The 23,538-nt window shown below is 39.8% G+C and overlaps 2 protein-coding genes across 2 annotated transcripts; both read right to left on the bottom strand.

The window, feature by feature from the left end:
* Positions 1-7,834: 7,834 nt before the first annotated feature.
* LOC108944546 (uncharacterized) lies at positions 7,835-8,518 on the bottom strand. Its single transcript, XM_018769686.2, has one exon. The coding sequence runs from the start codon at positions 8,516-8,518 to the stop codon at positions 7,835-7,837; it is 684 nt and encodes a 227-aa protein (XP_018625202.2).
* Positions 8,519-10,924: 2,406 nt separating this feature from the next.
* LOC138905945 (uncharacterized) lies at positions 10,925-11,752 on the bottom strand. Its single transcript, XM_070194459.1, has 3 exons — positions 11,462-11,752; positions 11,347-11,397; positions 10,925-11,299 (listed from the first exon to the last, which is right to left on the bottom strand). The coding sequence occupies exons 1-3, from the start codon at positions 11,750-11,752 to the stop codon at positions 10,925-10,927; spliced, it is 717 nt and encodes a 238-aa protein (XP_070050560.1).
* Between the last annotated feature and the right edge of the window lie 11,786 nt (positions 11,753-23,538).

Raw genomic sequence — 23,538 nt, 5'->3', positions numbered from 1 at the left:
AAACTAATCCCATGAACCCCCGAAATCGATGACACAAGCACGTAGCATGTCCTCCAGTATCTGAATAGTGCGCTCGGACTGTCCATCCATCTGAGGGTGAAATCCTATACTCAACTCAACTTGGGTGCCCAACTCTCACTGTATTACTCTCCAAAACTTCGATGTAAACTGCGTGCCCCGATCTGAAATGATGGACACCGGCACACCGTGAAGGGGGATGATCTCGCGGATGTAAATCTCAGCCACCCGCTTTGAAGAATAAGTAGTCCCAATGGAATGAAGTGCGCGAACTTGGTCAGCCGATCCACAATCACCCAAATAGCATCGAACTTCCTCGAAGTTCGGGGGAGCCCAACTACAAAATCCATGGCGATCCTCTCCCATTTCCACTATGGAATCTCTAGCCTCTGAAGTAATCCACTCGGTCTCTGATGCTCATACTTTACATGCTGACAGTTAAGGCACCGAGCTACAAACCCCACTATATCTTTCTTCATTCTTCTCCACCAATAGTGCTGCCTTAAGTCCTAGTACATCTTCGCGGCACCTGAATGAATGGAATACCGCAAACTATGGGCCTCCTCAAGAATCAATTCACGTAACCCATCTACATTAGGCACACAAATCCGACCCTGCATCCTCAACACGCCATCATCCCCAATAGTAACATCTCTGGCATCACCATGCTGAACCGTGTCCTTAAGGACAAGCAAATGAGGATCATCATACTGGCGCTCTCTGATGCGATCATATAAGGAAGACCGAGAAACCACACAAGCTAGAACCCAACTGGGTTTCGAAACATCTAATCTCACAAACTGGTTGGCCAAGGCCTGAACATCAACTGCAAGAGGTCTCTCACTAATAGGAATGAATGCTAGGCTACCCATACTCACCGCTTTCCTAGTCAAGGCATCGGCCACCACATTAGCTTTCCCGGGATGATACAGAATAGTAATATCATAGTCCTTTAGCAGCTCCAACCATATCCGCTGCCTCAAATTTAGATCCTTTTGTTTGAACAAGTGCTGGAGACTCCGATGATCCGTAAATACCTCTCAAGACACACAATAGAGATAATTCCTCCAAATCTTCAATGCATGAACAATGGCAGCCAATTCCAAATCATGAACATGGTAGTTCTTCTCAAGAGGATTCAACTGGCGTGAAACATTAGCAATTAATCTACCCTCCTGCATCAAGACACACCCAATACCAATGCGGGAAGCATCACAATACACTGTATAAGAGCCTGAAGCTGAAGGCAAAACTAGAACTGGAGCTGTGGTCAAGGCAGTCTTAAGCTTTTGAAAGCTTTCCTCACACTCATTCGACCACCTGAAAGGAGCACCCTTCTGGGTCAATTTGGTCAAGGGTGATGCAATAGACGAGAAACCCTCCACGAAGCGACAATAATAACCGGCCAAACCGAGAAAGATCCAAATCTCCATAGCTGAGGATGGCCTAGGCCAACATATGATGAATCATGGTAACAATAATACGGCTTAGATAGCCATACACGGCAAACATATGTTATTAAGAACTTCCAATAAGATTATAAATTTCAAGTCGGGGATCCTCTACAATTATCTTTACACAGAGCGGCCTTGCCGCCTCACCCCAAGGTATGCGGGTGGAGGTACAATCACAATACTACACAAAGCAGCCCCGCCGCCTAACCCTAATGTATACAGGTAGAGGTGTACTCACAATACCACAACTCTACACAAAGCGGCCTCGCCGCCTCACCCCAATATGTGTGGGTGGTGGTGTAACAACAGTACCAAAATCCTACACAAAGCAGCCCTGCACCTCACCCCAATGTATATGCGGGTGGAGGTGTAATCCCAATCACAATCCTTACACAATTTGGCATAATACTTTCATTTGAAACACGACTTGCAGTTATAACATGAAGACACGCAATCCATACTTTGAACACATCCTCAATTAGTAGCACAAAATAATAAGAGCATTTGAAATACGTATTGAACATATATCTTTGCCACAAAGCTTATTCGGAATAATAGATTTATGATAATCAACTCAGAACTTACAAGGGTAATGTGGGATTCAATTCCAAGAAAGAGTTTAGCCAACATACCTTGCTTGAGCTTCCTTAAATTACTACAATGTTCCGAAAACTCTAGCAACCTCAATCTATTTAGAAATATAGCAAAATTAAACCATAATTAGGAAGATATTCGTGGGTTCACCTCATTTAAGAATTTTATCAAACACTAGGTGTGAAAATTTGATTACAAAGTTCTTCCACAAGGTTTCCTTCACTCCACAACTAATTCAACACCAAGAGTTTACTCATACTAGTTAACTTTCCTCCCCACCATCCTCGTTGCTACATGCATGCATAAATTACAACTCCCACACCCAGAAATCATACTCCCAAATTACACATCTTATACCCAAACTCGAAATTGAAGACTAGGGTTTGAACCTTACCTCTTGGGTGAAGATCTTGTGAGTTTTCCTTGTGAATTCTCCAAGTCTTGAGCAAGGATTGATGAACAATTAGAATAGGGTTTCCCCTCTCTCTAAAACACTCACTTCTCTCTAAAATATCAGATTTTTGCTTCAAAATAGTCCCTCTACCTCAATATATCGAAATAGGGTTGGGGTCAAAAATTAGAAAAAATGAAGCTCCGAAACACAATCTGCGGTTGCATAATGACCGCAAAATGGTTATGCGGTCCGCAAATCGGCCGCACAATTGGTGCTCCAGAACTAGAAAAATACGGGTTGGGTCTGCAGCATTTCTGCAGCCCACAGACCTGTTCTGTGGTCGCATAATGCGCCGCAGAACTTCCCTCCGAAAATTCTCCATGCTGGTTCTGCGATTGGTTTGCGGCCCGCAAAATTGTTTTGTGGTCGCATAGTAGACCGCAAAATATCATCCAAACTTGCCCAGTTTTCTGCTTCACTCTGCGGCCATTATGCAGTCCACAAAGTGATTCTGCGGTCGCATAGTGGGCCGCAGAAATATCTTCTTTTGCCAAATATTTTCCTTTACTTCCCAACGCATTGTTCAACCCAAAAGGTCCTAGTCATGGCGAGCAAGCTCGCCGCGAAGAATTTCTACAATCGTCAAAAACGTAAGCTTACTTCGGCACCATGAAACCTTAAATTCCTTTACAAACTTTTACGGGGCCTTACATGCACCTACGCTCTAGGTTCCGCACCTGTGGAAGCGCTTCTGCGGCCCATGATCCTCTTTTGTGAAAATAGCCTAACACCTCTTCTCCGCATCTTCTGAGCCTTACTCACACCTGCGGGCTCGCAGATGCGGCGTACCCCTCGCACTTGCGTCCTACCCCGGGCCATCCCAGCTCCATACCTGCACAACTTCAGCCGCACCTGCGGCCAATCCCTCGCAGGTGCGATCACACCAGAAGACTCCCACCTTTAGCAGTGCTCTAATTATCATTTTCGATCAGTTAACCATCCGAACTCCACCTAAGGTCCCCGGGATCTCAACCAAGAATACCAACAAGTATTAAAACATGATACGAACTTAGTCGAGCCCTCAAATCACCTCAAACAATATCAAAAACATGAATTGCACCCCAATTCAAGCCTATTGAAACTAAGGAATTCCAATTTCTCCAAATAACGCCGAAACCTATCAAATCACGTTCGATTGACCCACATTTTGCAAAACAAGTCACAAATGACACCACAAACCTACTTCAACTCCCAGAATTCTAATCCGAGCCCAGTAACCAAGAAGTCCACTCTCGGTCAAACTTATAAATTTACAACTTCCCCCATTTCAAGCTTATTCCACTACGAACCTCCAAATCACAATTCAGACATGCTCCTAAGTCCAAAATCACCCAACGGAGCTAATGAAACCATCAAAACTCCAATTCGGAGTTGTTTATACATTCAACATTCAGTCAACCTTTTTAACTTAAGCTTTCAACCTTGAGACTAAGTGTCTCAATTCATTCTGAAATCTCTCCGGACCCAAACCAACTACTCCGACAAGTCACATAACAGCTATAAAGTACAAAATGAGCAGTAAATGGGGGAAGAGGTTACAATTCTTAAAATGACCGGTCGAGACGTTACACCATTTTTAATTTTCTTGGTGGTGGATGCTTTGACGCGACACATATAAGGGGAGGTTCCATGGTATATGTTATTTGCGGATGATATAATTCTGATTGACGAGACGTGATATAATGTTAATGAGAGGCTGGAGGTTTGGAGACAGACTTTAGAGTTTAAAGGTTTTAAGTTGAGCAAGACCAAGATGGAGTACTTGGAGTGCAAGTTCAGTGATGCTACCCAGGAAGAGGACATGGATGTGAGGCTTGAGATACAAGTCATCCCTAGGAGAGGAATTTTTAAGTACCTTGGGTCAATAATATAAGGTGATCATGAGATTGATGAGGATGTCATGCACCACACTGGAGCAGGGTGGATGAAGTGGAGGCTCACTTCCGGTGTCTTGTGTGATAAGAATGTGCCACTAGAATATTAAAGTTAAGTTCTATAAAGCAGTAGTTAGGCCGACTATGCTGTATGGGGCAGAGTGTTGGCCGGTCAAAAACTCTCATATCCTTTAGATTAAAGTAGCTGAAATGAGGATGTTAATATAGATGTGCGGGCATACCAGGTTAGATAATACTAGGAATGAAGTTATTCGAGATAAGGTGGGAGTCGCCCCTGTGGGAGATACGATGTGAGAGGTGAAGTTGAGATGTTTTGGGCATGTTAAGAGGAGAAGCACAGAAGCCCCAATTTGGAGGTGTAAGAGGTTAGCTTTGGTGGGTATAAGGAGGGGTAGAGGTAGGCCTGAAAAGTCTTGGGGAGAGGTGATTAGGCAGGACATGACACAACTAGAGCTAACTAAGGAGATGACCTTTGATAAGAGAGTGTGTAGGTCGAGGATCTGGGTAGAAGGTTAGTAGGTAGGAGACCATTTCCCATTGTTTTCCTCTGTTTGGTAGCATTAGTACTAGTTTGATATTTTTATACTTTTAGATTGCTATTAATACCTACCATTTCATTGCTACCTTTACTTTGGTTTTCTTTTATCATGTTCTTGTTACTACTTGTTGCCATTACTTCTTTTCATCCTTTCTTCAGTCGAGGGTCTATCGGAAATAACCTCTCTTGCCTTCCATGGTAGGGGTAAGGCTGCATACATCTTACTCTCCCCAAACCTAACTTGTGAAAATCTATTGAGCATGTTGTTATTGTTGTTATTGATGTACTCTTATAAAGCAAAAAAGTGGAGCTCTGCAATATGATCGTTTATGCGGGTAAAGTTCTGATATTATCAAACAACTGACTATCCCAATGTATTCAAACTAAGATACTCAAGAAACTCTCTTCTTTTTCATGGTTTTCTGAACTTTAATTTTCAGCACTGCGAGTTAAAACTCCAGGAATCGTTCCTAGAATTTGAACTGGAAAAGGTTTAAAACTCAAGTAATTATTCCTGGAGTTCCAATTACACATTTCAAATTCCAAGAATTGTTTTAGAGTTTCAACTAAGACATGTTGAAATTCCAGTACTCGTTCCCAGAGTTCTTTCGTGTTTTATGTAGGTTTATTTATGTCCTATTTTTATTTTCACATTAAAGAATGAGTATCTCCTATTATATTTTAAATAATGGCTAAACTCTAATAGCTGATGAAAAGTGGCTATGCTCGCTAGCTTTTACTTGTTTTAAATAGTAGCCCTAAAAATGACGACTGATTTTCAACATGTTGGGATCAAAGTCAATAAAGTAGACTTGTTTTGTGCAGGGCTTTACAAGGCTTTTGGGACTTTCCCATGTGAGACACTATCCAAACGCCATAAGGCTCGCATGTGGGGCTTAGTTCTGTGAGGCGTATGCCCCAAGTGCTCGGTTGTGTGCCCTAAATACGTCTAACGCTCAACGCTCGAGACTTGCCCAACAGTTTCTTCATAAAAGCATGTGTCAGATCCCCTAATTAGTATTGTTGATCCTCAAAATTCTTTAGCAAAATGAAAGATTAAGTTCTATTCATTTATAAGAATATAAAGATTTTTTTAGCAAATATGTCACTAAGCATGTTGCCTAGTGGCTAAATTATATATATAAAAACAATCCCAAATAGGGTCCATGCCTTATAAATTGTTCAACTACTACTAATTGATCTAAACTCCTATAAGGCATAAATATGCAGACAACTAAACTAGCTATTATATAAGCATCAGATGAATACTTCAATAGGGATATGGTGTATGTAACTTCACAAGCCAAGCGCAAACACCCAACAGTAGCACCTATAAATCTCTCACCAGGCGCCAGGTTTTGCATTCTAAAGGACAGGGCAAATGTGAAATTCTAACAAATACACCACTCCTTAGAAGCCATCTAGTAGACTCTGACCATATATGTGCAACATAGCCTTTATTATTGAGATCGCGTGGTACAAAGCTCGAACTATCCTCACATCAATTTGGTAATGTGCCACAGTCTCGAACCATACCTCCAGCATGTTACAAATTGGCCAAAACTCTTACCAATACATAGTAATCTAGCTATCATGAATGCCTCTTGCATGACTCGAGATGTGAAGAAGTAGAAGTATCGGTATGTGACTTTGTATACTTATATATGTAATAAAAGGCCTCCTGCCTGCTATGATTGCTTTATGAATTATAGAGCCACCACCAGACTGAGCATGTAACCATGCTAATACCACTGGCAAGCAACTTAACAACATACAAAGACTAGTGAAGATAGCAAAGGCAGGCGGTGTTGTAGTAGCAGTTAACATCAGTTTGGTTCTATTCTTTTTGATAACCTAACAAAAAATACAAGATTAGTTAAAACATCTGCCACAATGTTGCCTTCCCTTAGAACATGCTGGAATAGCACATTGAAGTACTCATTCATCTCCTGTATCCTTCTAACCTCAACTATAATACATCATGGTGGATCCCGTTTCCCTTCAATAATCTTCTTCACCCCCAAAGAATTTGTTTCTAATATGAGAGGGTGTAGGCCGTGAGCCACACAATAAGATAAGCCTTCTTCAATAGCCTTAGCCTCAATAATAATATTTGTTGTGTCCTCCAGAAGTTTTGCTCGTGCATACACCAAGTCACCTTCACCATCCCTCACACAAAATCCTATAGACCTAGTTCTTGGATTACCCCTCGAAGCTCCATCAGTATTGTACTTATACCATCCACTATGAGGCAACTGCTAAGTTACCTTTCTAGTCACTATATCTTGCTTGTATCCCTCAAAGAATTTTATCATTTCTGGCTAGAGATAAGGAATACCAGAAAGCCGCTTGTATCTTGTTTTTGCTAAGAAATATAAGGTCTTGTTGATCTCATGAATGACTTTACTAACCGACACTGATCCACCATTTCTATTTGTGTTTCTCATCTTACACAACTCCCATGTTACAATAGCTGGCAAGGCTTGAAATAGTAGCTTGGGTTTTGGACATCATGTAGAATTCACCATGCCCTAATCACTTGGTGTACCTGTATTAGCTGGGAATTAAGGCCTGCACCATTCATGAATGTCCTCACCCTTTTTAGTAGCAGTATGTCCAGTTAAGAACAAATGATCAAATGACTCCTCTTATGGAGATTGACAACACCAACACCTATATATATATATATATATATCTATCTTCACCTTCTCCACATATCATCAGTAGCCAGTTTGAATCTCCATAACCTCCAAAGGAAGAAAGGAGTTTTGAAGGGCAGCCCTTTAATCCATATATGCTTGAATTCTTGATTAGGATTTGCCCTATGTCTTACTAGTTGCCATGCACTACTGACTGTGAACTTGCCTGAAGCTGTAGGTTTCTACCAAGGCTTATCCCAGTATCCTCCAGTGTCTTCAAATTGCACCTGCTGTATAATATGTTCTGCAATATCCTCAGGAAAAGATTGTTCAAGCAACTGCACATTCCAGTCATCTCTTTGCCTCAAGTATGCCACTTCTTGTAAGTCCTCATTGCTGTGAAAATTAGGTGGCACTACATGATATAAGGCTCCTAATCCAGTCCAGTTTTCATGCCAAATGTTTGTAGTACCACACTTCATCTCCCACCAAATCTCATGATCCATATCTTGCCTAACATTTAACATTTGCCTCCAAATATGAGAACCTTGCCTAAACTGTACCACTGTTGGTATCTCCTTCTTGCAATATTTGTTCCACGTAAAATTTGACCACAATGACTTTGTTTTCCTAAATATCCACCATAGCTTAGAAAACAGTGCAGATACATCAAATAAGGATCTGAAGCCTAATACTCCTTCCTCATTTGGGAGACAAAGTTTCTTCCATGAGGACCAATGTCTACTCCTCCCTTCTTCCTTATTGCTCCAGAAAAACCTTGCAAATAACTTATGCAAATGTTCCTTATTTCTTCCAATATGTTTTTGGAAGGATCCAACACTGAAAGTAGGTGCACTAACATGTTTTGAAGCAAACTGTTGATCAGTGTAGCCTTGCCTCCATAAGACAACAACTTTCCTTTCCATGTGTGCAGCTTGGACTTTATCTTCTTTATATGATCGTCATAGTAGTCTTTCCTTCTCTTAGTATAAAATATTGGACACCATAAGTAGATGAAAAGGAATACATCCTTAGCAAAGCCTGTGATATCGCCAACTATTTGAATCAAAGTAGATGCCACATTAGAGTACATGTAATAAGAGCTCTTAGCCTTATTAATGAGCTGGCCTGAAATCTTCTCATTATCACACAACGCTGCCATTATCTTCTTCAATGAATCTGGATAAGCTGAGGCAAAGATAATTGTATCATCAGCATACGCAAGATGATTCAAAGGATCAGTCCACTTTGGCATTCCAAACCCCCTAAGTCATCAAATAGTTTGTTCAATGATCTAGCCAATATTTCTCCTGACAGTATAAATAAAGCAAAAGATAATGGATCTCCTTGCTTCACCTCTCTTGTAGACTGAAAAAAGCATGAAGATTGGCCATTCACCAAGATTGAGTACCAATTATTTGACAATAAGTTCCATATCATGATATCAAAATGTTCAGCAAATCCCATCATTCTTAACACATGAAACAAGTACTTCCAAGACACACTATCATATGCTTTAGCCATGTCCAATTTAATCACTACATTGGCAGGCTTGCCCCATAACCTGATGTCAGTAACAATCTCCTGAGTGAGGAGTATGTTTTCAAAAATACTTCTTCCCTTCACAAAGCCAGACTGGTTGGAGGATATCAAAGAAGGCAAGAACTTCTCCAGTCTATCATGCATGACTCTAGACATCACCTTGTTTATGAAATTTCTCAAACTTATAGGCCTCAAATCAGAGTAAGTCTGAACCATTGGCTTTTCTGGAAGTAAAACAACGTTAGTATGTGTAATAGATATGGACAATGGAGCTCCCCCAAAGAAGTGCAGTGCCAGGTTATGAATATCCATACTAATGATGTCCCAACATGTTTGATAGAAATACTAGTAAATCCATCTGGACCACTAGCACTCTCCCCACAATGTTCAAACACAACAGACTTGACTTCTTCAAGATTGGGATTTCTACATCATTCCAGATTTTGCTCCATATTCACCATAGCAGACACATTGTCTAGTAGAGTAAAGTTAGTAGGATCAACTTCTTTAGTGAATTTCCTTTGGTAGAATTCCATAGCTGCAATAGCTATATCATCTTGACTTTCCACCCAATCTCCATTCCCTTTTTATATTCTTTTCAATTGCAGCTTCTGTCTCTTGCCATTAACATGATTGTGAAAGAGGCTTGTATTCCTATCTCCTTCAGTAAACTATGTCATCCCAGCCTTCTCCTTCTAGTATTGCTCCTCAATGCTTAGGTACCTCTCCAGTTTAGCTTGTGCGTTTTATGCACTATTCTATTCTCTACTGTAGGTTCTTTTTCAAAAAGTATCTCCGTCATCTTCATAATGTCTTCCCTAATAGCAAGTTGTTCGAATATGTCTCCATAAGCATTGGGGAGCAATACTAGAAGCAGAAGCTGGGATGACATAGTTTACTGAAGGAGATTGGAATACAAGCCTCTTTCACAATCATGTTAATGGAAAGAGACAGAAGTTGCAATTAATGGAGATTGGGTGGAAAGTCAAGATGATATAGCTACTGCAACTGTGAAAGTCTACCAAAGGCTATTCACTAAAGAAGTTGATCCTACTAACTTCACTCTACTAGACAATGTGTCTGCTATGGTGACTATGGAGCAGAATCTGGAATGATGTAGATATCCCACTCTTGAAGAAGTCAAGTATGTTCTGTTTGAACATAGTGGGGAGAGTGCTAGTGGTCCAGATAGATTTACTAATATTTCTATCAAACATGTTGGGACATCATTAGTATGGATATTCATAACCTGGTACTGCACTTCTTTGGGGGAGCTCCATTGCCTAAATCTATTACACATACTAAATTTGTTTTACTTCCAGAAAAGCCAATGGTTCAGACTTACTCTGATTTGAGGCCCATAAGTTTGAGAAATTTCATAAACAAGGTGATGTCTAGAGTCATGCATGATAGACTGGAGAAGTTTTTGCCTTCTTTTATATCCTCCAATCATTCTGGCTTTGTGAAAGGAAGAAGTATTTTTGAAAACATACTCCTCACTCAGGAGATTGTTACTGACATCAGGTTAAGGGGCAAGCCTGCCAATGTAGTGATTAAATTGGACATGGCTAAAGCATATGATAGGGTGTCTTGGAAGTACTTGCTTCATGTGTTAAGAATGATGGGATTTGCTGAACATTTTGACATCATGATATGGAACTTATTGTCAAATAATTGGTACTCAATCTTGGTGAATGGCCAATCTTCAGGCTTTTTTCAGTCTACAAGAGAGGTGAAGTAAGGAGATCCATTATCTCTTGCTTTATTTATACTGTCAGCAGAAATATTGGCTAGATCATTGAACAAACTGTAGGTTCTTCTTCAAAAAGTATCTTCGTCACCTTCACAGTGTCTTCCCTAATAGCAAGTTGTTCGAATATGCCTCCATATGTTTCCTTGCTCCATTTAGTTAGAGCAATCTTCACCCTCTTTAGTTTTTGCTTGAATATGAGATGTGGATCACCAATAAGATCAGCAATCCAGTTCTGCCTAACCACCTCCTTAAATATTTCACGATTAGTCCAAAAGTTTAGGAACCTAAAAGGCTTGATGAAGTTAGTATCTTGTTCACCACAACTCATGAATAGATGAGCATGGTCTGAGCTAGTCTTAATGAGATGTTCTACATCAATGGTAGGGAATACATCAATGGTAGGGAATACAGTCTGGAATGGTAAGTTCACTAAAACTTTATCCAGCCTCTTAAATGTACACTCTGCATTTGGTCTACCATTTCACCAGGTGAAAGGACTTCCTTTGTAGCCTAAATCAAACAACTCACAAGATTTCACACAAGATACAAAGTCTTCATATTAAGGAGGGTGAACTGTCATTCCTCCAATCTTCTCATCTTCATGTAGCACAACATTGAAATCACCACCAACAACCCAAGGTAAATCCATATCACTTGCAAGATAATACAAATTATCCCACAATTCCAGCCTCTCAATTGAAGAACATTTAGCATATACAAATGTACACATGATGTATTGGCCAATATCCTGATGATACAGTTTGATAATCACCTGTTGTTCAATTTTCATCACTAATTCCCACACTACAACAACATCAATGAAAAGACAGATCTTCCCATTACTATTAGACATAACAACAGCCATATTAAGTTTTCTTCTATAACTTTGAATATGTCTCGAATTCTGAAAAGGTTCCATAAAAGCAACCACAAAGAATCCATGTTTCTGTGCATATTGATCACTCTTTGAAAGGCCTGTTGAGATTTAACAGACCTTATGTTCTATATCAAGGCCTTGATCATCATTTAGTAACTGATACTGCCCTCTTGGGCATAATTCTGGTAGGTTGAGGTACTTCTTTTCCTTGACCCTGCTTCTTGCCCTTCTTACCACTTCAGCCAGCAACTCTTGGAGATAAGTCTACATCTCTTGCTACTGCCTTGAAATTTCCTGCATTAGATTCATCTTCCTCAATTTCACCTTGTTCTACCACTATGTTCTGAAGATCCACAGGTTCCACATTGTGAGTGATAATGTCATGTAGTATTTGGTTAGGTGACTTCAGTGGGACATTGGTTTGAAGCTGCATGGACTACCCAGTTCCTAATGCACATGCCAATGGCAATGCCGCAATTGCATATGAGGCCTTAGGAATAATGGTCTGCTCCTGTGACACCCTAGTCGTCTCTTTCAATCCCTGGTTATGATTCTCCATTACTCCCAAATCCTCCTGCATCATCTTGAATTGCAATTCGTAGATTGAGCCCCGATTAGGGTTTATTGTAGCAGTAGTCATTGGAATTACTGTTCCATTGGATTTCTTAGGGTTGCCATCAACTATTTTGGTGTTTGACCTCACTGTATCAGCCAAGACCACTATAGAAGCCTTGCTAACCAGTTCTACACCCTTACCATCCATTGCATGAGCTGCAGCCGAAGTGAAACCTGTGGCAATATTGCTAGGGTTTACTGTTCCATTGCCTTTCTTTTTCCCTGTAGCTTCGTCACCTGCACCCTCATTGATTGCATCTTCTACTAATGATCCTGCACCTGCTCCAGTTGATTATGATGTGTTCTGCATTATGGTTTGTTCAATAGCTTCAACCTTAGTTTCCTGCATCCTAGGGTTTACTGTTATTTGTGAATCTACTGTGCTAGACTGCTTTTCTTGATCATTGTTGTGAGCATTCTTACCTGCAACATTGTTTGACTCCATCTCTTCAACTTCCTCACCCCATGATGTGCCTCTATTGCTTGTTGCATCAGTTGTTCCAATTCATCTTGAGCTATCATCAATACCTTGTGGAGGTACCTCCTAAAAGGGTTTATTTGTAGTGACATTCAAAGATTCATTACTCGTTCCAAATCTTATAGCAACCCAGTCAACAATTCTCTCCTTATTATTATTCTCCCCAGTCCTAGTAACAGTAGGATTAGGTCTTGCATCCTTAGCTGCAATTTGAATCCCAGAACCACTAGGATTTGTAGACTTGGTAGCTTCTTTCCCAGTTGTTGTAGCCTCCTTTTGCCCTAGAGTTTGGTCCTGTGGCTCAAACACTACCATAACATTGTTATTTTCCTCCTCTCCAGCTAGCACATCAAATGAATTCTTTGTTGTAACCACTTGATCCTTGCCTTTGCCTTCGACATTAACCACCTGTTTCCCAGCTGCTTCTTCTATAATATGACCACTCTTGTCTCTTTGATATTTATTTTTCCTTCTTTGCATCCATTCTTATCTTGGAGTAGGATTTATAGGTTTCCCTACCACCTTCCCACTAGTTAATACTTTAGTACTAGTTGCAGCAATTTCAATAAGTTCCTTTCTATTGTTTTCATCCATCACTGCCTCTTCCACCCGCCTGAGCTCTAGATTAGCTAGCCAACACTCATTTTCCTTGTGACCTTGCTTCTTGCACTTCTTATAGTAATTATGTACATAATCATACCTAATTTTGACCACTTAAATTCTTCAGGCCCTTTTCATCCCCCTCCACAATCTTGATTCATTGAGGGAAGATTGATAACAAATTCACCTTCACCTTCACCTTGGCACAACTAGGTCACGTACTTTTTTGTGTGGCTAAGTCAACATGTAATGGCTTTCCTACAACACTTGAAAGTGAAAACACAAAATCTTTTCCAAAGAAATTAGGCGGTAAGTATTGAAAAGAGATCCAAGCAGTAGTAACTGGAGTTTCTTCCTCAGGTTTTCACCAAGGATTCTACTCTGTTCATCTCATCTGCCACATCTCCCCTTGTATTTTCAAATATTAAGCCAGATTTGATAATACATGGATATAATCCTCCATTAATGAGAGCTTAATAAGGACATGGATGTCTTCAATTAAACCAATTGAACAAGGACTCTTTAACTTACACTGTATAGGGATATTATTACGTAATTCATAAATAACATGCTTACCATATGAAAATTTACCCAATATTGCTAAGTGTAGTCCCTGTTGTGCAATGGATTGACACACCTCCTGCTTCTTCCAACGCACTATTGGTTAACCATGAAGATATTCGATAGGTTTTAGAGTTACGTGGGGAAGTGGATGCATGGGCGCATTTAATGCTATAGGTTGAAGAAGTTTTGCGTAATTCTGGGTAGGATTAGGGTTTTTATTAGCTATTATGGGTTGTGGGGTTGGTGTGGACGACTGACCAGCCCCAGTGGGTGGCTGGCCAGTGGCTAGAGAAGCCATCGAAGTCCTGCTCGAGCTTCATCTTTCTTCTCACGTCGCCTGTCGCTAGAGCTAACCCTAGGCCGCCTCTACTAAAAATAATCCTTTTTCATAGAGACAGAACCTAAGCTTTGAAACCTTAGTGATTTTTTAGAATATAAATATTGAGAAAGTAAGTCAAATAACAATTCATAATATTGTATATTTACTAATTGAGAATATCGTGGGATAAATATTATTTGAACATTTCTTATGAAAATAGATAGCCAAAATTTATAACTTATTTTCTATCGGTCTTCATATCTTAGTTCTATGTCTCTCAATATTATGAGACTTCTATTGTTTTACTATTTGAAAGCAAATTTATGTTTGTTCATAAAGGAATAATATTTTAAATTACAGTATGAATGAAGTTATTGATAATTTACTTTTAGTTAGGTAAAATGTGTAATTTGATAATATTTTTTAAGAAATTATAAATTTTTAATTGTTTAAAAGTTAAGATGTTGTAGTTGATTTGTATCTCATAGTAACTTTTACATTATTGTATTATTTATCTATATACTATATTAAAAACACGAAGCCCTTATTGAAATAAATTACCCTTTAAAAATAAATTTCACATTGAACAAAATAGTAATTAAATTATTTTTCTAATATTTTTGACTATGAGATCAACTAATTTTGATTTTAAAATCTTTCCTAATAATACGATTTTACATCCTTTACTAGAATTTAGGACTTTTGGAATTTAAGGTTGTTACGACCGAAAATCGCAACCACGGGGCCGTGAATGCGCCTAACATCTACTTGTTAGGAAAAGCCAACATTAGCTAAACAATTATCCAATTTAACTATTTTAAAAGCAGATTATTAAGAAATACGACCTAAATGCTTTGAAATATATAATAAGATACATACACGATGTCTAGTCTAACCCCAGAAACTGGTGTCACAAGTGTATGAGCTGCTAAAAATACTACAAACAAGCTCCAAAATAATTACAACTGCTTGAAACAAAATAAATAGTAAAGTAGATAGGAAGGGGGACTTCAGGGGTCTGTGAACGTTGTGCAACTCTACCTCAAGTCTCCTAATATCCGGGTTCGAGCTATATCCTCTATGTGCCACTGGGACTAACACCAAGATCTGCACAAGAAGTGCAGAAGTGTAATATGAGCACAACCGACCCCATGTACTCCGTGACTACCGAGCCTAACCTCGACGAAGTAGTGACGAGGCTATGGCAGGGCACTCATTATAAACCTGTACGAGTATAAATAGAAAACAATAATGGAATAGAGGCACAATAATTAACATGAAATTTGGAATAAGAAATACACAACAGAGGACCCCGGAATATCATCTATGCTCAATTTCATAACACAAAACTGAAACAGAACCAACAACCAAGAATAATCATAATTAACCTCTCCGTTACGGCGCGCAACCCGATCCACACATGTATATACTACTACCGTTGCAGTGTACAACCCGATCCCATATACAATATCAATACTTTCACGTCATTCAACCCGATCCCAAATATCATATCAATATCCGTTGCAGCATGCAACCTGATTCCAAATATCATATCTATAACGACCCGATCGGTCATTTTGATCATTTCATTCTTTTCAGCCATTTGAAGTCTTGAGTAGATCCATATGATGTATTATGACTTGTTTGAATCGTTGGTTTTGATTTTCAGGTTAACCGAAATTGATTTGGGAGAAAGATTCTCAACTAGGAAGCTTTAAGTTGGAAAAATTGACAAAGTTTGACTTTTGCGTATTTGATCTCAAATCAGAGTTTTTGATGGTTCCGTTAGGTCCAAATGGCGATTTTGCACTTGGGCATATGCCCGGATTTGCATTTGGATATTCCTAGAAGGTTTCACCACTATTTAGCGAAAGTTGACAATTTGAAGGTTTTTAATGTTCATAAGTTTGACTGTGAGTCGACTTTGATAATATTGGGCTCGGTTTGTGGTTTCGGAAATTGGAATTAATACTTTATGTCATTTGGGAGAGAATCCGTAGATGCGGACGTTTCATCGCAAAAGAGGAAGTGGCAGGCTGGGCATGAAGGTCGCAAGTGCGGGTGCATGGGCGCATCAGCGCGACCGCAAGTGCGGTTCTATATGCGTAGAAGTGCGACCGCAGAAGCTGAGAGATGATCGCAGAAGCCGTGGCTGCTAAGTTTGGGTGTGTTCACAGAAGCGAAGGCTAGGCCGCATGTGCGTGTTCGGAGAAGCGGAAATTTGTTCGGAAATGCAAAAATAGTTGGGCAGAAGTTATAAATCGAGGGTTTTGTTCATTTTATAATATTTGGAGCTATGGAGCTCGGATTGAGACGATTTTTAAGGAGATTTTCACCACATGGATTGGGTAAGTGGTCTCTACTCGATTTTGATTATATTTCATGAATCTATCTTTGTTCTTGGAATTTGGTTAATGATTTCAGAAGAGAAATTAGGAGTATTTGTCTAAAATTTCAAAAAGTGAATTTTCGAGTTCTGAGCATCGATTCTGAGTTGGATTTCACTGAAACTATTATGGTTGGACTTGTAATTGAATGGGTTGTCGGATTTTGTGAGTTTTTTCGGGTTCTGAGGTGCGAGCCCGGGTTTGACTTTTTGGTTGGCTTTGGAACTTTTGAATAAAGATTCAACCTTTATTGATTGGGTTTGTTTCCTTTTGCATTATTTCATGTTCTTGAGTTGATTTTGGCTAGTTTCTAGCCATTCAGACATTGGTACGCACGGGATGCCATTTCTAGAGTATTGTTTGGCTTGCTCGGTATTGAATTTTGCTTGTTCAAGGTAAGTAAAATATCTAAACTTGGTGCTGAGGGTATGAATCCCTGAATATACGTGTTATGTGTTGTTGTTTAGGTGACGCACACGCTAGGTGACAGGCGTATGGGCGTGCACCGTGTGAATTTTGACTCGGTTGATTCTCTTGTACTATGTAGTTATCTATATTATTTCTACCCATGAAATTCCTATGTGTTAGAGTAATTGAGCTGTGATCCATGTTAGAGATCATGTTTAGGCCATATATTATTCTGTTGGGACCCACTGAGTTCATTTCTGCTGTTGGTTATTTGCTTAAATTGCAATTACTTACTCAGTCATATTCATTCATTCGCATATCATATCTCAGTGTCTGTTATCATTTATTGTTACATCATGTATCATTGTTTGGGCTGATTAGCATGAGATTTGTGAGCTCAGAGATTGGGGAGATTGATGACTGCATTGGGGACTGAGGGCCAGATTCTGAGTGATATTGATGGGATTGGGCTGCACGCCGCAACAAGTTTTATTGATTCATAATGGGATCGGACTGCATGTCGCAGCATGCCATATTGGCTTTATATATATTATTATATGGTTCGGGCTGCACGCCGCAGTAGGCCTTATAGGTTTTATTATTATTTATGGGATCGGACTGCACGCCGCAACATGCCATGTTGTCTTATATTAGCGCTTGAGCAGGATCCGCCCCTCCAAAGTATGACATACCAACAATGAGCGTAGGTACAGTACAATGCTAAGTGACTGAGTGTGCTGAGTGATTGAGCGTTATGAGTGGGAGTGCGAGACAGTGAGGTTGAGTACTTTGAGAGTGTGAGTACATGTGTTCATCACTGTGATGCATTGCATTTAACATGCATACTTGTCATATAGGCATAGGGATATACTTTCCTCATACTATTTGAGAATGAAATATCTTATCTGTTGTTGAAAGTTTTTGGAAAAATCACAGTTTCTCTGATTTACTCATATTTTGGTGATTTCAGTGAAAGAATTAGGTTTTACTGTTATACCTGAAAAGCATGCCTATTTTCCGTAACTATGAACGAACTGAGCATCATATCTTTGAGTATTACATGTACTGTTTTCACTATATTGTTATGAATTATTCTTGGCTGTTGGTGTTGGACTCTGACCATTGTCCAAGCTCGTCACTGATTTCAACCTAAGGTTAGGTTTGTTAATTATTGAGTACATGGGGTCGGTTATACTCATACTACACTTCTGCACCTTACGTTCAGATTTTGGAGCTGATGTTGCCCTGTATGGCGGAAGTTGGCATTGAAGACGTACCTGCATTCCGGTTGTAGCTGCCTCTTGTTCATGGTAGCTTTAGATTTATAAAAATCTGTTTATGTATATTTCAAACAGATGATGTATTTATTTCATACTAGCTTTGTAAATTCTAAATCTTAGAAGCTCATGATTTGTATTACCAATCCTAGGGATTTTGTATAAAAGTTCAGTTATTTCATCATTTATTTTCTCAGTTAACTCTCATTTGAATTGGATTATTTCTATTTGGCTTACCTAGCGGGTCGGGTTAGGTGCCATCATGACTAGTTGGATTTTGGATCGTGACAAGATGGTATCAGAGCTCTAGGTTCATAGGTTCTACGAGTCATGAGCAAATGTCTAGTAGGACCTTGCGGATCGGTATGATGATGTCCATACCTATCGTCTAGAGGCTACATGGAATCTAGGATAAATTTCCCATCTTTCTTTCCTTATCATGCGACATTGATTCTGCTTGTAGCATAACTCTTAGAATTCCTTTCACTCACTCGTATGTATATGTGAGCGCTTGGTATCAGCTATGCATCAACGGGTTGTGACTCTATGGATTAGGTACGAGATTTGTTTTTTGTGTTTTGGGATAGGCCAGTTTGGAGGACTTGAGGCCCAGTTTGGACCGCAACTTAGGCTCGGTAGTTTCAGTTATGTGAGCATATGCTTTTGGACTTCTATGTCCGGTGGTGTCCCTATGAGTGGGACTGGTAGCTCGGTGAGTGGTTGGATGGCTATATGAGTAGGATGTGACTTCAGCATGTGTTCAGATGGTTTGAACATGACAGGAAGAATTTGCTTTAGATGTGAAAAGGACTATTGGATGCTCAATTTCTATGGATGTGTCATACAATCTTGAGTTATGAAGGTTTTTGAGAGATTCTTTCGTGTTATTTCATTTGTGGAACGAAGTAGATTTTCATGTCTTGTTGATGAGTTCAGACTCAGGAAGATTAAGTGATTGTGTAGTAGTTGTGACTGTGAAAGCATATAGAGAGATATTAGTTTGAGGCTAAGCAGGTGGGTTATCACCTGCGGGGTAATTTACAGATGTGTGATCCTTATGATGTTGTATGAAGGCTTTCTTTTCTAAAAGTGGGTATATGTGTTGCGATTTGAGTTTCGATTGGTTGACCTAACTGTCACGAGGATGAATGCGAGCTTAGCTGATTATTTGAGGTATTATATGGTTTGTGTTACATGAGCTTATGAAGGGTTTAGTTGAATCCTACTGCAGGATTATGGCAGTAATAGAGTATGGGTATTGTGAGTTATCAGATGTTTATTCTATGGCTTTGAGCCAAGTGGGGGAGTCTGCCTTTGGCGATTTGATTTCATGGTATGTGTTGTAATGGTTTCGGTTTGAGGCATACTTGGGAATCGGCTATGACTTGCAGAGGTAGGTTTTGAAGATGACTTAAGCAAGGATTTTCTGGATGCATGATGTACTATACCTTATGGATATATGTAAGTCTTGGAAATGGTCTAGGGTTGCTGTTCGTGATGGATGTAATGTACCAAGAAAAAGTATTCACTCAGTTGCTTAGAGATGTGGATTACTTCTTTGGGTGTTATTGTGCTAATGGGGGACATGTCGGTCGGCCCGTTTGGGGCGGTGCAATTGAGATTTAAGCAGAGTGAATGAATCTCAAGAAGTTTCTAATGGATTTAAGATATATGTGGCAATTGAGAATTTTTCGGATTTGTATATGGCTAAGATCTGAGATTTGCATTGGATGGTGCCGGGACTTCCGGTATTTTTGTATCACCATGGATTCTAAATTTCAATATCAGAGAGGTAAAAGGAACAATGTTTGATGCGCAGAAGGTCTCTTCAGAGTGGGTTGTGGTACTTTTAAGACACTTAAGAGAGAATACAACGGCTTATAGGCCTTAGGGTGGTGTGATTTTATGATAGGATCTCTTATGCCGAACTTTGGGTAAGGATCGTGGTGTTCTAGCAAGGATAGATGTCAAATTGAAGGTAATTCGGAAGGAACTCGGAGAAATAGGACAGCTTGGTAGTAGGTTGGATCAACACGGTAATGGATATGATCGGTTCTTTGTGTACTTATGATGTGGTGAGTCTCTACAGGTGTTTTGTGGTAATACTCTTGGGTTTGGCGACCTGCGTGGCTTGGTTGAGTTAGAGTGATTCAATGATGATGGCTTGGTTATATCCAAATTGGCTTCGTAGAGTTCTCAATGATTTCTACCACGACTTTGGATGGATATTTTCTACAAGCATGGGAGTTTGTGTTGCATTGTGATTTTCTCCTGAATAGGATCAGGTGGAGGGTTTCCAGCTAATTGAGTATGTAATCTACTTGTGACTCAGAGTTGATTATGAGATTCTCATGCTTTTCATATGATGGCATTATAGACACGGTGCGTTATGTGAGATTGAGATTTGCATGTGCAAGGTCACAGTTTAGTTTTGAAGGGAAGATCATGAATTCTTAGACAACATCGACGGTTTCAGATGACTAGATAAATGCTATTACTACTTGGTATTGCCGGATAAGGGTGCGCATTTCAGAAGGCGCACTGTGTTTTGACTTATGAATGCTTCATTGGTATTGCGGTACTCACCTGCTTGATCGACTGCTGATATTCAGATTTTGCTATGTGGCATGGAAGAATTATATAAGTATTCCTTGTGGGATGATTATGTATGAGAGAGGTGTTAGTCATTCGAGTGGTGGAGTTGGGATTGACTTTGGTGTTTCATGTGTTCTATGGATTTGGAGACTGGGACTTCTCAGAAGCAAATTGTTTCGGGGTTGTGGAATGTGAAGATGTGGCCAAATTTAGCTAGATGGTAATAAGTGCTATGGTTAGGTCATTGTGGAATTTTGGAGGGCCATTTATCCATTTAGGGATGACTGAAGTTTATTTGGGGGTCTATTGGTAGGTATAATGAGGATGTGTATTCTAAACCAGGTCGGATTTGTCGACTCAGCACCGTTATTGCCGAAAGGTGTGTCATTCGGTTAGAGTTGAACTTGATCGTGTTTGATATGTTCTATGTATTACTTTTCTATGCTACGAGGATTTGTGATTTGTTGGTTATATGCACACTCGATGCGGTTCTGTTTGGGACTTGTAGCGAAATTCGAGCAATATAGTTATTGGTGTGCTGAAAGGTTGATTGCACCTTGGCTATGATCTTTCCGGGCTGTGGTATATTGTGTTATTCGCTTCTCCGTGGTTATGGTCATGCACTTCATGTACTTGATATCTAATTGCACGTGGTTGTTGATTTTGAGAATTATGGCTTGAGGTATTTCATTTGAACCAGTGTTTGGAGGGGGTCACGCATTTCAACTGTGTTATGTTGGGATATGATCCTTTGTGTTAGCTTCATGTTTCTTGATTCTACTATGTGTGATGGGTTCATATCATTGCGGTTGTGGGGGTACTCATTGAGCTGGTGGGGTGGTTCTCTCATTTGAGTCATTTTCCATCTTTGGGTGCATTTGAATTGTTGCGTATTGGTGCACAGACTGCACGGTTTGTGGCTTAAGGTTGTATTGGTGTGGCATGTTAGTAGAGTGGCTGTATTGATTAGATGAGGTCATTGGACCTAGAATGGATGCTATCGAATTTGATTACGATATGTATGGAGGAATAATATCGGAAGTCGACTTAGGATTTGAATTTGGTTCTTGTCGGATGAGAGAGGGCTCCATGACTTGTTGATATGATAAGTGGTTATGAGTTTCTGCATGTTTCTTTCATCATCGGTAGTGTACGGAGGTTTTGAATGAGGTTTTACTTGATATGAGGTTTATTACCGGTATGAGATTTGTTTTGAGCAGCTACTGTGATTGAGAATTATTGCTAGGAGTATGCGAGTTGTATGGTATATCATGTGATTATATCTTGGGTTATGGATATGACTTGATATAGCTTGTTTAAACTTATACAATGTGTAGATGCTAGATTCGAGTCTTATAAGGAATTCCAAATGTTGGAAATTGGGTTCTAAGGCTTATGAGCTAAGGTTGAATTAATGATCTTCAGTTATGTTGTGTTGTCAAACTTATATGGGTTGGGGTGACATGGGATCACCCCCGGGTATGTGCATGGTAAGGTTACACGTCGATTTGATGGCTTTGGAATTACTCTGGGCATGTTTGAGGACGAACATATATTTAAGTGGGGCAGAATGTAATGACCCAACTGGTCGTTTTGAGCATTTGCATTGCTTTTGGCCATTTGAAATCTTGAGTAGCTCCATATGATGTATTATGATTTCTGTGAATCATTGTTTTTGGTTTTCAGGTTAATCGGAATTGATTTGGGAGAAAGATTCTCAACTAGGAAGCTTTAAGTTGTAAGTGTTGACCAAGTTTGACGTTCGGGTATTTGATCTTGGAATGGAGTTTTGATGGTTCCATTAGGTCCGGATGGTAATTTTGGATTTGGGCGTATGCCCGGATTTGCATTTGGATATTACTAGAAGATTTCGATACTATTTGGTGAAAGTTGACAATTTAAAGGTTTTTTATGTTCATAAGTTTGACCGGGAGATGATTCTGATGATATCGGGTTTGGATTGTGGTTCCGGGAATTGGAATTGCTTTGTTATTTCATTCGGGACTTGTGTGCAAAAATTGAGTTCATTCCGAGTTGATTTGATAAAGTTCGACATGAGTTTTGGAATTTGAAAGATTCAAAGTTCATTAGGTTCGATTTGAGGTGCGATTCGTGATTTTGATGTTGTTGTGTGTGATTTGAGGCCTTGAGTAGGTCTGTTTTATGCTATGGGACTTGCTGGTATGTTTGGACGGGGTCCTGAGGGGATCGGGTGAGTTTCAGACGTGCTTCGAATTATTTCGTCTCATGTTGCATTGCTGAAGAAGTGCTGGAATTGGTGTTTCCGCATCTGCGGAGGTTTGGACGCAGATGCGAGTCCGCAGATGCAGACGTTTCATCAAAAAAGAGTAAGTGGCAGGCTCGGCATGAAGGTCGTAGGTGCGGGTGTATGGGCACATCTGCGCGACCGCAAGTGCGATTCTATATGCGCAGAAGTGTGATCGCAGAAGCTGAGAATGATCGTAGAAGCAGTGGCTGCTGAGTTTGGGCATGTTCGCAAAAGCGAAGGCTGGGCTGCACGTGCGCGTTCG

This window comes from Nicotiana tomentosiformis, chromosome 2 (genome assembly GCF_000390325.3).
Source record: "Nicotiana tomentosiformis chromosome 2, ASM39032v3, whole genome shotgun sequence".
In the NCBI taxonomy this organism is placed as follows: domain Eukaryota; kingdom Viridiplantae; phylum Streptophyta; class Magnoliopsida; order Solanales; family Solanaceae; genus Nicotiana; species Nicotiana tomentosiformis.
Note: the sequence above shows the minus strand (reverse complement) of the source record. Positions and strands in the feature narration are given on the sequence as shown.

What these genes read in the sequence shown, in the direction of transcription:
- LOC138905945 (XM_070194459.1), bottom strand. Translation starts at nt 11,752, where the DNA reads ATGGCTGTTGTTATGTCTAATAGTAATGGGAAGATCTGTCTTTTCATT. An exon ending in AGAAGATTGGAGGAATGACA is followed by an intron (nt 11,398 to 11,461) that starts GTTCACCCTCCT and finishes TGTTTGATTTAG; the next exon opens with GCTACAAAGGAAGTCCTTTC. An exon ending in TGGTAGACCAAATGCAGAGT is followed by an intron (nt 11,300 to 11,346) that starts GTACATTTAAGA and finishes TTACCATTCCAG; the next exon opens with ACTGTATTCCCTACCATTGA.
- LOC108944546 (XM_018769686.2), bottom strand. Translation starts at nt 8,518, where the DNA reads ATGGAAAGGAAAGTTGTTGTCTTATGGAGGCAAGGCTACACTGATCAA.